We start from the raw sequence: 13,976 nt of genomic DNA, 5'->3' as shown, positions 1-13,976 counted from the left end.
GGCAAATCATATTGTTGCTGTAGATCATGGGTCCCAAACTACGGCCTGGATCCGGCCCGCCAGCGTCCAAAATCCAGGCCGCGGGAAGTCCAAAGTAAAAAATAAAATAAATAAATAATAATAATAATAATTATTATTATATATATATATATATATATATATATATATATATATATATATATATATATATATATATATATATATATTGTATATTGTTGCCTTATTTGTATTTGACTTTATTAAATGTTTGGGTAGAATTTTATTCAACAAAACCAGTTTTATTTTAAGTAATATAAAAATTGTGTCAGAGCTGTTTATATTTTTTTATGGAGGAATGTAGTTAATCATAGAACTGGCACCCAATGTTAATAAAAAAGTGTTGATTAAAAAAGTGTTGATCTTGGATTTTGAATCGAGAACAGTTTTTTTTTTATGAATCGCGATTCTTATTTGTAACGACTTTTAATCGATAAAGAAAAGTCCATTATTAAAAAAAATATATATATATATTTTTATATATGTTTATATACATATATTTACTTTTTTTTTACATATACATATATATATATATATATATATATATATGCATATGCATTTTTTTAACACGAGGACTGCGGAATTGACCATTTAAACAGGGAGTGCTGAAAGATACAACCATCCCCTCTGTCGACAGCGAACATTGTAAGTGACTGTTTTATGTTCTTATTTTGCTTAGCACTACTGCTCCATGATGTTTCACTATAGTCCTGGATCATCACTCGTCCCAAAGTAGTCCTTGTTGTCTCTCACTAAGTCTGCCATGATTAGTCCCGCAAATTCCCGGCGATAAGCCGCTACTTTTTTCCTACACTTTAAACAGTGTGGCTTAAAAAACAGTGTGACTAATTAATGTATTTTTCTTCACTGACAGCCATGATTGAAAAAGTTTAAAAATAAAAACAAGCAAAGACACTGAATAGGTGTGGTATTGTTTGCGCAATTGCGCCATTTTTTTGGACGAATTCGCTCGACCCCGGTGCTGCAGTGCCCTTCTGTTTAGAGCTATCAACCGGAAGTAGAAGTTCCGTTCCGTCTTCTAGCCATCCGTAGCGTTTCTGCTTGTATGGGTTCTTCATTCATCACTCCAAGCAACGTTTGTAAGTTTTACAATATAACTAAAACAATTCTTACTTACTAAAGCGTCCCATGTGTGATGTCTGTAAGAGTGTTTCCGTGCATGTTTGTACATGCTATCGTAATGTGATCAAGCTAGCGTCGTTTGCATGAGCTAATATGCTAACACGTTTACAAATGTCTATGTTACCACCAGAAAAACTGAATTGTATTTTTTCAAATTGCTATTGTTCTTTGCATTTCTGTGAACTCCAGATTTTCAAGTAGACTAAGCTTTGTACCGGAAGTATGAGTGCCGTTCTGTCTTCTAGCCATCCACGGCGTTTCTACTCGTATGGGTTCTTCATTCATCACTCCAAGTAACGTTTTTAGTTTTACAATATAACTAAAACAATTCTTACTTACTAAAGCGTCCCATGTGTGATTTCTGTTGAAGTGTTTTCGTGCATGTTTGTACGTGCAATCGCAATGTAATCAGCTAGCGTTGTTTGCATGAGCTATTATGCTAACATGTTTACAAGTTTCTGTGTTACCAGCAGAAAAACTGCATTTTATTTTATCAAATTGCTATTGTTCTTTGCAAGTTTCTGTGTTACCAGCAGAAAAACTGCATTTTATTTTTTCAAATTGCTATTGTTCTTTGCATTTCTGTAAATTCCAGACTTTCAAGTAGACTAAGCTTTGTACCGGAAGTATGAGTGCCGTTGTGTCTTCTAGCCATCCACAGCGTTTCTACTCGTATGGGTTCTTCATTCATCACTCCAAGTAACGTTTGTAGTTTTACAATGTAACTAAAACAATTCTTACTTACTAAAGCGTCCCATGTGTGATTTCTGTAGAAGTGTTTTCGTGCATGTTTGTACGTGCTATCGTAATGTAATCAGCTAGCGTCGTTTGCATGAGCTAATATGCTAACACGTTTACAAGTTTCTGTGCTACCACCAGAAAAACTGCATTTAATTTTTTCAAATTGCTATTGTTCTTTGCATTTCTGTAAATTCCAGACTTTCAAGTAGACAAAGCTTTCTACCGGAAGTACGAGTGCCGTTCTGTCTTGTAGCCGTCCATAGCATTTCTGCTCTTAAGGATTCTTCGTTCATCACTCCAAGCAACGTTGGTAAGTTTTACAATATAACTAAAACAGTTCTTACTTACTGAACCGTCCCATGTGTGATGTCTGTCGGAGTGTTTTCGTGCATATTTGTACGTGATATCATAATGTAATCAAGCTAGCGTCGTTTGCATGAGCTAATATGCTAACACGTTTACGAGTGTCTGTGTTACCACCAGAAAAAGTGAATTGTACTTTTTCAAATTGCTATTGTTCTTTGCATTTCTGTAAATTCCAGACTTTCAAGTAGACTAAGCTTTTCTACCGTGCCGTTCTGTGAGCCGTCCATAGCGTTTCTGCTTGTATGGATTCTTCATTCATCACTCCAAGCAACGTTTGCAAGTTTTACAATATAACTACAACAATTCTTACTTACTAAACCGTCCCATGTGTGATGTATCCAGGAGTGTTTTCGTGCACATTTGTACATGATATCGTAATGTAATCAAGCTAGCGTTGTTAGCATTAGCTAATATACTAACATGTTCACGTATTATTAACTTAGAAGTGAGTACACATTTTAGAAGGTTATGGAATAGGAGGATCTCCATTACTTGTATTGTTAGCAGCTTTTTTTTTTTTTTTTTTTACTGTCTAGCACGCACAGGAAAGGGAAAGACGCGTGTTCCTGTCTCACATAAGGATTGTTGATGATAAATAAATAAAAATGCAGTTTTCCTTTAAAAAAGTAGTGCACGCCACAGCAGGTTTGGTTTGAGACTTCGCCTGCGAGCATGCAGATAAAAGAGAAGGTACGTCAACACAAACACAAACGTGAGAATGGACGGACAAACGGGTTGATGCATGAGCTGACAAACAGATCCGAGCAAGGATGGACAGAATGCTGTGGAGCAGAACGTGTGAAGTGACTGACAACACGTTTCAGGATGGTTGAACAGTTGAAGACGGTATGACAGGAAGTGACGGTCCAATTCAAAGACAACATCCCGGCCAAAAGACTCTTTGTCAGTAAACCTAACTACTAGGGCTGGACCATTATGGCAATAATAATAATAATAATCACCATTATTTTAAAGGATATTGTAATCACAATAATATCACAATTATTCGCTCATTTGAAAACATGAGTATTTATTGTACCAGCAAAACTCAACTTTAAATATAGCTAAAACATTTAATAAACTGGATGAGGCAATTCCTGAAGGAATTGCGTGTGAATGCTCCAATGCTGAAGCTGAACTGAAATCCTGGAATTTCTTTTTAGAATTGTTGAAGTAGAGCACACAATTCCTGAACAGGTTGAATATTTTGAAGTTGGAGCGGTTTGAATCAGATAAAAAAATGTGGGAGTTTGGGAACTTTGAAGAATGTCCCATTCATTTCAATGGGAATTTCAGAAAAAATTGGGAATTTCGGGGAAAAACTGGGAATTTTTTTGAAAATGGTAAAAAACTTGAATGGTCTAAATTAGTTGCAATGGTTGGTGTTCAAATTTTTCAAATCGGTCGAGAAATGTTGAAGTAGTAACATGTTCAATTGAGAAACGGTATTACGGAATTGCTGGAATTTCGGGAAAGACGGGAATTTTTCCAGTTCAAAAAACAACTTTGTTGTTTGTCCTGATTAAGAGGAATGTTTGGACAGTGAATTGGTTGAACCGGGTTGAAAATGTGGAAGGAGTAGTCGCCAGAAAAAAGGGTGGAAATAGGGCTTAGGAAAACCAGGAATTCTGGAAAATCCTGGAATTCTTTTGAACTTGGAAAAAAAGTTGTTTAAATTTCCAGGATGGTGGAATCTGTTGAAGGTGGAATGGTTTGAATCGGTTGAAAAATGTGGAAAAGGTGGAAGTTTGAAAAATGGCCAATTCATTTTGTATGGGAAAAATGTCCTGGAAAACCGGGAATTTTGGAAAATCCGGGATTTTTTTTTTTAGAATTGTTGAAGTAGAGCACACAATTCCTGAACAGGTTGAATATTCAGAAGTTGGAACAGTTTGAATCAGATAAAAAATGTGGGAGTTGTGGAACTTTGAAGATTGTCCCATTCATTTCAATGGGAATTTCAGAAAAAAATTGGGAATTTCAGGCAAAGCGGGATTTTTTTTGAAAATGGTAAAAAACTTGAATGGTTTGAATTAGTTGAAATGGTTGGTGTTGGAATTGTTGAATTGAGAAATGGTATAACGGAATTCCTGGAAAAAATGGAATTTTTCCAGTTCAAAAAACAACTTTGTTTTTTTCCTGATTAAGAGGAATGTCTTGACTGTGGAACGGTTGAAGTGGGTTGAAAAATGTTGAAGGAGTAGTCGCCAGAAAAAAGGGTGGAAATAGGGCTTTGGAAAACCAGGAATTGTGGAAAATCCTGGAATTTTTTTTAACTTGGAAAAAGGGTAGTGTAAATTTCCAGGATAGTGGTAATGTGTTGAAGATGGAATGGTTTGAATCGGTTGAAAATTTGGAAATGGTGGAAATTTGAAAAATGGCCAATTCATTTTAAATGGGAAAAATGTCCCAGAAAACCGGGAATTATGGGAAATCCGGGATTTTTTTTTTTTTTTTTAGAATTCTTCAAGTAGAGCACACAATTCCTGAACAGGCTGAATATTTTGAAGTTGGAACACTTTGAATGAAATGAAAAATGTGGGAATTGTGGAACTTTAAAGAATGTCTCATTGATTTAAATGGGAATTTCTCCAAAATGTGGCCATTAGCTAGCGCCGCTATTTGCTATCTTAAATGCTAACCTAAATACAAACTACAATCTAAACCTATATAAACACATTACTGCCTTGCCATCAGCTAGCGTCACTAACCGGTAGCTTAAATGCTAATCTAAATACAAGCTACAATCTAAACGTATAAAAACACATTACTGTCACGCCAATAGCTAGCACCGCTATTTGCTATCTTAAATGCTAACCTAAATATAAACTACAATCTAAACCTATGTAAACACATTACTGGCACGCCGTTAGCTAGCACCGCTATTTGCGATCTTAAAGAATAACCTAAATACAAGCTAAAATCTAAATCTAAATAAACACATTACTGCCTCACCATTAACTAGCGCCGCTATTTGCTATCTTAAATGCTAACATAAATACAAACTACAATCTAAACCTATATAAACACATTACTGCCTTGCCACCAGCTCGCGCCACTAACCGGTAGCTTAAATGCTAACCTAAATACAAGCTACAATCTAAATGTATAAAAACACATTACTGGCACGCCATTAGCTAGCACCGCTATTTGCTATCTTAAATGCTAACCTAAATACAAACTACAATCTAAACTTATATAAACAAATGACTGTCTTGCCATTAGCTAGCACCACTATTTGCTATCTTAAATGCTAACCTAAATACAAGCTACAATCTAAATTTATATAAACAAATTACTGTCTTGCCATTAGCTAGCGCCACTATTTGCTATCTTAAAAGCTAACCTAAATACAAGCTACAATCTAAACCTATGTAAACACTGAAATATTTCCTTGTGTTTCTTGAACCTACAGCCTGAGCTCTCTTACTAGAGAGAGATAAATATTAAATATCTATATTGTTTCTAAAAATACAACTGTTAAAAGATTTCAGTGCGTGAGTAAGTAGTAGGAGAAGTACCAATTATATTGTCCAATGTTTTAGAAAATCATGAATATTGTAAAAACTGGGATTTTTTTCGGGTTAAAAAAAACACCAAGTTTTATTGGTGGGACGGTTGAGATTAGTGGAAAAGCTTAGGAATTGGTATGCAATGATGCACCTAACATTCATTGTTTTGTTTTTTATTATTATATTGTCATAATCGTGAGAAGCCATAATCAAAATTGGATTGATTGTCCAGCCCTACAGACAACTACTGTATTGATAAATCAACCATGGAGATCTTGCAGCACATCAGACATGCTGTAAAGCAGACGGTCACTCTTTAGGACATCTTGATCCAGCAGCTGATGTTGATTACAAGTGTGCATCATTTCAAGCAGCTCCATATGTGTGGTGGACATCCATCACGTCTTCTTCTGGTAAGACATGTGGACTACTGGGTTCACTCCTTTCTCTCACTTGAACACATTTTAGTTCTATTCCTGATGGAAATAGTCACTTCTCTATGGCCGCATAGCAAGAATGTGCACATAAGTTTCATGCAGGTTTAAAGCAGGGGTGTCCAAACTGCGGCCCGTTGGCGTCTTCAAATCGGCCCGTCATGAGTTTATGAAGAATGAATCTTGCCCGCAGGGAGACTGCATTCATTTTAAACCCCTAAGTTTAGTGAGTTCTTCCGGGTCGATGACCTTTTATTATGCTCTGAATGTAATAGTGCACAGCATTTATTCATATGACCCAATGCAAACAACCTTACCTAGTCAAGGTGCCAAAAAAAAAAGTCACTACATTTTGTGGATATTATAAAAAACGGCCATTCACCGTAAGAAAATCAAAATGACATCCATTACAATGCATGATGGGAAAAATGCTAAACACTATCTCCACACTTATCCATGTTTGGCGCATTTTAGCTGCTTGATATTTCTGATGGATTACAAAACTTTTAAGGAGGTCATCACGGAAGTAAACAAGGTAGGAGTCAACTTTCACATACTCTTAATATCCAATTATATATCCATAATATTATTTTTGTACACACATATATGTATAGGATATATATGTATAGGCTCTCTCTCTCATATATATATATATATATATATATATATATATATATATATATATATATATATATATATATATATATATATATAAATATATATATATATATATATATATATATATATATTATATATATATACATATATATATATATATATTTACATACATACATGTATATATATATATATATATATATATATATATATATATATATATATATACATACATACTTATATAGATATATGCATGTACATATATAGATACATATATATATACACATATATAGATACATACATGTACATATATATATATATATATATATATATATATATATATATATACATACATACATACATACATATATGTATGTATATACATACATACATATATATGTATGTATAAAAAAATATATATATATATATATACACACACACACACATATATAGATATATACATGTACATATATACATACATATACATACATACATACATATATATAGTCGAGGTTTCTGTGGTTTATCCGTTATACAGTGCTCAATACCGGGGTAGAGCGGAATATATATCATTCCTATAAGCCTGTTTCGCAGGTTTCCCTGCGAAACAGGCTTGTAGGGATGATAGGGCCTTTGTATCTTTTACCTGACCTAACGTATATATATATATATATATATATATATATATAATATTTTACTTTACAATCATGCAGTCAGCGTTCGGCCCTCGACCAAAATCTTTTTATCCCAATGCGTCCCCCAAGTCAAAAAGTTTGGACACCCCTGGTCTAAAGCAATTTGTAGGAAATGTGCCAAGACAATATCCCCCCACACATGAATCAGCCATGTTTGGATCAACTTCTTTTTAGTGACACCCAGGTTTTGATGTACTAAGTAAGACTGAAATAACAAGTACTAAATATCACACGTGACACAAACCAGCAGGTCCCAAAAGAAAACTCCTTGCTCTATAAATAAAGTTGATTTGATTTGATTCAGCAGCAAAAATAATAATAACAAATACCACACACACACACGTCGTATTAGGTCACACCGTCTGTGCCCTGGGGGACCACTCTCAACTCTCGCTGACCTCGACAAACAAGAGTCAGTCCAAACCCGTCTACAAAAACCAAAGAAAACCGGCTCATCTGGCAGTGTGGTCACGGTTCCCTGACTTACCTGCGACTGTGGCATTGAAAAGTGGAGGAGAGAGAGGACAGAAAAGCAGCGACAAAGTCAACATCGTCAAGAAGAGACAGCGAAGGAGAGTTGTTAGAAGCAGGAGGCAGGAAAAAGAGACATTTCTACTCTTCTGTGGTGTGACGAGTGCTCAGCAGGGGGCGGGACTTACAGCTTTGGGTTTGAAGGGCGGCTGCACCTCCTTGTTCTCCACCTTCTCCCAGTCCATGTAGCGGAAGAAGCTGTGGTCCCGGATGTCTCGCTCGCCCTCGGGACCGCAGCCCAGTCGCTTGGCGGGATGCTTGGTCATCAACTGGCCACAGCAAGAGGAGGATTATTTGCTTGGGACTTGTCTCCTCTAGGCTTCTTTTTTGCTTCATTTATTTCATTCATACAAAGAACAATAATAACAAAACAATCCACATAACATGAAAGTCAATTGTGAATGAAAAGGAGCAGAAAGAAGTTAAAACCTTGTACAAACCCCAAAACCAGTGAAGTTGGCACGTTGTGTAAATGGTAAATAAAAAAAGAATACAATGATTTGTAAATCCTTTTCTACTTATATTCAATTGAATAGACTGCAAAGACAATATATTCAATGTTCAGACTGGAAAACTTTGTTATTTTTTGCAAATATTAGCTCATTTGGAATTTGATACCTGCAACATGTTTCAAAAAAGCTGGCACTAGTGGAAAAAAAGACTGAGAAAGTTGAGGAATGCTTATTTGGAACATCCCACAGGTGGACAGGCTAATTGGGAACAGGTGGGTGCCATGTTTGGGTATAAAAACAGCTTCCATGAAATGCTGAGTCATTCACAAATGCGTGAGCAAATTGTTTAAGAACAACATTTCTCAACCAGCTATTGCAAGGAATTGATAGATTTCACCATCTACGGTCCGTAATATCATCAAAAGGTTCAGAGAATCTGGAGAAATCACTGCACGTAAGCGATGATATTACGGACCTTTGATCCCTCAGGCAGTACTGCATCAAAAAGCGACATGAGTGTGTAAAGGGTATCACCACATGGGCTTAGGAACACTTCAAAAAATCACTGTAAGTAACTACAGTTGGTTGCTACATCTGTTAGTGCAAGTTAAAACTACTATGCAAAGCGAAAGTCATTTATCAACAACAACCAGAAACGCCGCCAACTTCGCTGGGCCTGAGCTCATCTAAGATAAACTGATGAAAAGTGGAAAAGTGTTCTGTGGTCTGACGAGTCCACATTTCAAATTGTTTTTGGAAACTGTGGACGTCGTGTCCTCCAGACCAAAGAGGAAAAGAACCATCCGGACTGTTCTAGGCGCAAAGTTGAAAAGCCAGCATCTGTGATGGTATGGGGGTGTATTAGTGCCCAAGACATGGGTAACTTACACATCTGTGAAGGCGCCATTAATGCTGAAAGGTACATACAGGTTTTGGAGCAACATATGTTGCCATCCAAGCAACGTTATCATGGACGCCCCTGCTTTTTTCAGCAAGACAATGCCAAGCCACATGTTATAACAGCGTGGCTTCATAGTAAAAGAGTGCGGGTACTAGACTGGCCTGCCTGTAGTCCAGACCTGTCTCCCATTGAAAATGTGTGGCGCATTGTGAAGCCTAAATTACCACAATGGAGATCCCGGACTGTTGAACAACTTAAGCTGTACATCAAGCAAGAATGGGAAAGAATTCCACCTGAAAAGCTTCAAAAATTGGTCTCCTCAGTTCCCAAACATTTACTGAGTGTTGTTAAAAGGAAAGGCCATGTAACACAGTGGTAAAAATGCCCCTCTGACAACTTTTTTGCAATGTGTTGCTACCATTAAATTCTAAGTTAATGATTATTTGCAAAAAAAAAAAGAAATTTCTCAGTGTAAACATTAAATATCTTGTCTTTGCAATCTATTCAATTGATAATAAGTTGAAAAGGATTTGCAAATCATTGTATTCTGTTTTTATTTACCATTTACACAACGTGCCAAATTAACTGGTTTTGGGTTTTGTATTTCTATCAATTTTTTTCACTCTTATCAACCCGTCTGACATTGCAGTGTTATTTTAATCGCAAAACTTTTGTCTCGTCCAGGGCCCTCAACTCTGGGAGTGCTGCAGTAATGCTGAACCTTCAACTGCCTTACTAACCGCTACGCTCGGCAGGTTCTGTTTAAGGGAGAAGTCAGATCCACATATGGCAACTAGAAAAATATCCAACACTTCTCTTTTCTAAAGTAAAATCTGTATTAAAAAAATCTAAATCTTTATGATGGGGTCCAGTGCACCACAGTTTTGTATTGTTGCTCGGACCTTCGGCGGAGTGCTTTGGAAGCTACCGGACCGCTCGTCTCCCCGGCCCGGACTGTTTACAGCGGCGCCAAGGGCGGGAGCGAGCAGGCGGGCGAGCGAGGGAGGGAGGGAGGAAGAGCGTGTGCGGGTGTCGTGGAAAAGCGGCAAAATGTTTCTCTGCTTGCATCACGCAAGTGACGTCAATGCATACTTGCCAACCTTGAGACCTCCGAATTCGGGAGATGGGGGGTATGGGGGCGTTTGAGGGGTGTGTGTGTGTGTGTGTGTGTGTGTGGGGGGGGGGGGGGGGGGGGGGTGTTTTTGTAGCCCGGAAGAGTTAGGGCTGCAAAGGATTCTGGGTATTTGTTCTGTTGTGTTTATGTTGTGTTACGGTGCTGATGTTCTCCCAAAATGTGTTTGTCATTCTAGTTTGGTGTGGGTTCACAGTGTGGCACATATTTGTAACAGTGTTAAAGTTGTTTTTGCAAACACCCTCAGTCAGACCTGTATGGCTGTTGCTCAAGTATGTCTTGCAGTCCCTTGTGTGTGCCTGCAGATGCCGCATACAACATGTGACTGGGCCGGTACGCTGTTTGTATGGAGAAAAAGACTGCGCGATGACATGTCCTAGAGGACATTAACGGCAGTGCCATCACGGCATGCCCTCAATATTGTCGAGAGCAACATACCACACCATGATTGGTAGATTCCTTCAGCTCTGCACACAACGCTGTCAAGCGCCATTCATTTAAATCTCGCGGGCCGCACTAACATTAAACTTTCATATTAAGGTGGGGGCCGCGAAATAACGTCTCGCGAGCCACAATTGGCCCGCGGGCCGCGTGTTTTAGACCCCTGATCTACATCAACAATATGATCATCTACATCAACTATATGATCATCTACATCAACTATATGATCATCTACATCAACATGATCATCTACATCAACTATATGATCATCTACATCAACAATATGATCATTTACATCATCTATATGATCATCTACATCAACTATATGATCATCTACATCAACAATATGATCATTTACATCAACTATATGATCACCTACATCAACAATATGATCATTTACATCAACTATATGATCACCTACATCAACTACAGTATATGATCATCTACATCAAAGATATGATCATCTACATCAACATGATCATCCACATCAACTATATGATCATCTACATCAACATGATCATCTACATCAACTATATGATCATCTACATCATGGGTGTCAAACTCTGGGCCGCAGGCCAAATTTGGCCCGCCGTGTAATTTCACTTGGCCCGTGAGGCGATATCAAATTAACACTTGAGCTGGCCTGCCGATTATATACAGCGGCGGTGCCGCGGTACACCGCTAATTCTCATACTTGCCAAAATTCTCATACTTGCCAAACCTCCCGGGAGACTCCAAAATTTCAGTGCCCCTCCCGAGAATTATAACGTCCCCTGTTCGTCCAGTCCAACGAGTGCTGGCTCAGTTACATAATATGTGCGGCTGTGGCACGCACACAGAAGTGAATGCAACGCATATTTGATCTTCAGTGATACAGGTTACACTGAGGGTGCCAGTATAAAAAAACTTTCACATTGTTGGAAATATACGCCACACTGTGAATCCACACCAAACAAGAATGACAAACACATTTTGGGAGAACATCCCGATAGTAACACAACATAAACACAACAGAACAAATACCCAGAACCCTTTGCAGCACTAACTCTTCCGGGACGCTACAATATACACCCCCGCTACCTCCAAACACCCCCCCCACACACACACCTTGTAGCGTCAGGTCCCAGGTGTTGTGCCGGATAATACACCCCCAGCGTAGAATGCACCCCCTGACGGGAGTGTTATATCAACTTTAAGAGACATTAATAAAGTTAAGAGTTGTATAGTTATATATATATATATATATATATATATATATATATATATATATATATATATATATATATATATATATATATATATATATGTATATACATATCAATAAAGTACTATCTATATATATATATATATGTATATACCAGTGACGTGCGGTGAGGTTGATGGCTGGTGAGGCACTGACTTCATCACAGTCAGATTTACAAACATATGAACCCTAAAGAGTATCTTATTCACCATTTGATTGGCAGCAGTTAACGGGTTATGTTTAAAAGCTCATACCAGCATTCTTCCCTGCTTGGCACTCAGCATCAAGGGTTGGAATTGGGGGTTAAATCACCAAAAATGATTCCCGGGCGCGGCGCCGCTGCTGCCCACTGCTCCCCTCACCTCCCAGGGGGTGAACAAGGGGATGGGTCAAATGCAGAGGACACATTTCATTACACCTAGTGTGTGTGTGACAATCATTGGTACTTTAACTTAACTTTAACTTTACACATACAAACTGTAGCACACAAAAAAGCACATTTAATAAAAAAAACGTTATCATGGTCTTACCTTTACTTATAAATGAAGTCCACAACTAAAGCCCTCACTTAAACTTTCCACGTGCAAGATTGAATCTATTTAAAAAAGTGTAACCGAGGGTTTATAAATGTCGCCTATACTGTATGAAACTACAAAATAACAAACACGGAGGCTCCAGTTTACACGAGGACCACTTTGTTTACCTTCTTTCAAAAACCTACGCTCCACTCCGTGTCATCACTTCCGCTCTTAGCGCCTTCAAAATAAGAGCTCAAGGCATATACTGTATAACAGCGCATAACAGGAACTTAACATCACAAAGAAAAAAGCCCATGAAAATAGGTTACAAAAGTTATTTAATAAGAAGCCAAAAAGTGCAAACAATAATGTTCGTGTTGGAGGAGTTGTGAATTAGGTACACCTGCAGTCTGCAGGTGTACCTAATGTTGTGGCCCTGCAGTCATTCACAACTCCTCCAACACGAACATTATTGTTTTTGCACTTTTTGGCTTCTTATGAAATAACTTTTTTAAATAGATTCAATCTTGCACGTGGAAAGTTTAAGTGTGGGCTTTAGTTGATATAACAATTCTACGGCGGGGGTGCAGGAGGCGGGATTACTGGAGCCTCAGCCAGTGCGTTTTTTGCAGCCGTTTTATGATCGCTCAGCACAAGAAATACGTCACACATACAGTTGTTGACAAAATACACTGTACATTATATACCTCAGCTAACTAAACTATGGAAATGTATAATATAGTTCATATAGCAATACGGCACAGCAGGCCAGCAATTAGCTGAGTCCGGAATCCATGTTGAGGCACTGAGTGACGTGCCTCAACTGGCTGCTGTTCACCGCACCGTCTCTTCTCAGTATTTGAACGGCAAATGTGAAAATTCAGCGATTTTGAATAAAAATAATCTAAAACTGGTGAAGTTAAATGGAAAATAACTTTATAGTATAATCACTGGATACATATAACAATTTAATTTTTGTTTTTCTTTTTACATTTTTTTTCTTTCCATGATGGCAGGTGAGGCCCCGCCTTACCTGCCTCTAATGACTGCACGTCACTGGTATATACATATATACATACATACATGTATATACATACATATATACATTAGATACTTAGACTTAGACTTCCTTTTATTGTCATTCAAATTTGAACTTTACAGTACAGATAAGAACGAAATTGTGTTGCATTAACTCGTTGTAGTGCAGGATAAAAGA

At 37.6% G+C, this 13,976-nt stretch overlaps 1 protein-coding gene across 2 annotated transcripts in view; it reads right to left on the bottom strand.

Annotated features, from left to right (window-relative positions):
• prkcbb (protein kinase C, beta b) overlaps positions 1 to 13,976 on the bottom strand; it is a 282,211-nt gene that overhangs the window by 31,152 nt on the left and 237,083 nt on the right. For both annotated transcript variants that reach the window (XM_061981613.1, XM_061981612.1), the window contains exon 16: positions 8,202 to 8,342. In XM_061981613.1, the coding sequence (XP_061837597.1) occupies positions 8,202 to 8,342 (141 nt within the window). The remainder of the gene's footprint in view (positions 1 to 8,201; positions 8,343 to 13,976) is intronic.

The sequence above is a fragment of the Nerophis lumbriciformis genome, linkage group LG24, assembly GCF_033978685.3.
Source record: "Nerophis lumbriciformis linkage group LG24, RoL_Nlum_v2.1, whole genome shotgun sequence".
Lineage (NCBI taxonomy): Eukaryota > Metazoa > Chordata > Actinopteri > Syngnathiformes > Syngnathidae > Nerophis > Nerophis lumbriciformis.
This window is presented reverse-complemented; position numbering and strand designations above follow the sequence as displayed.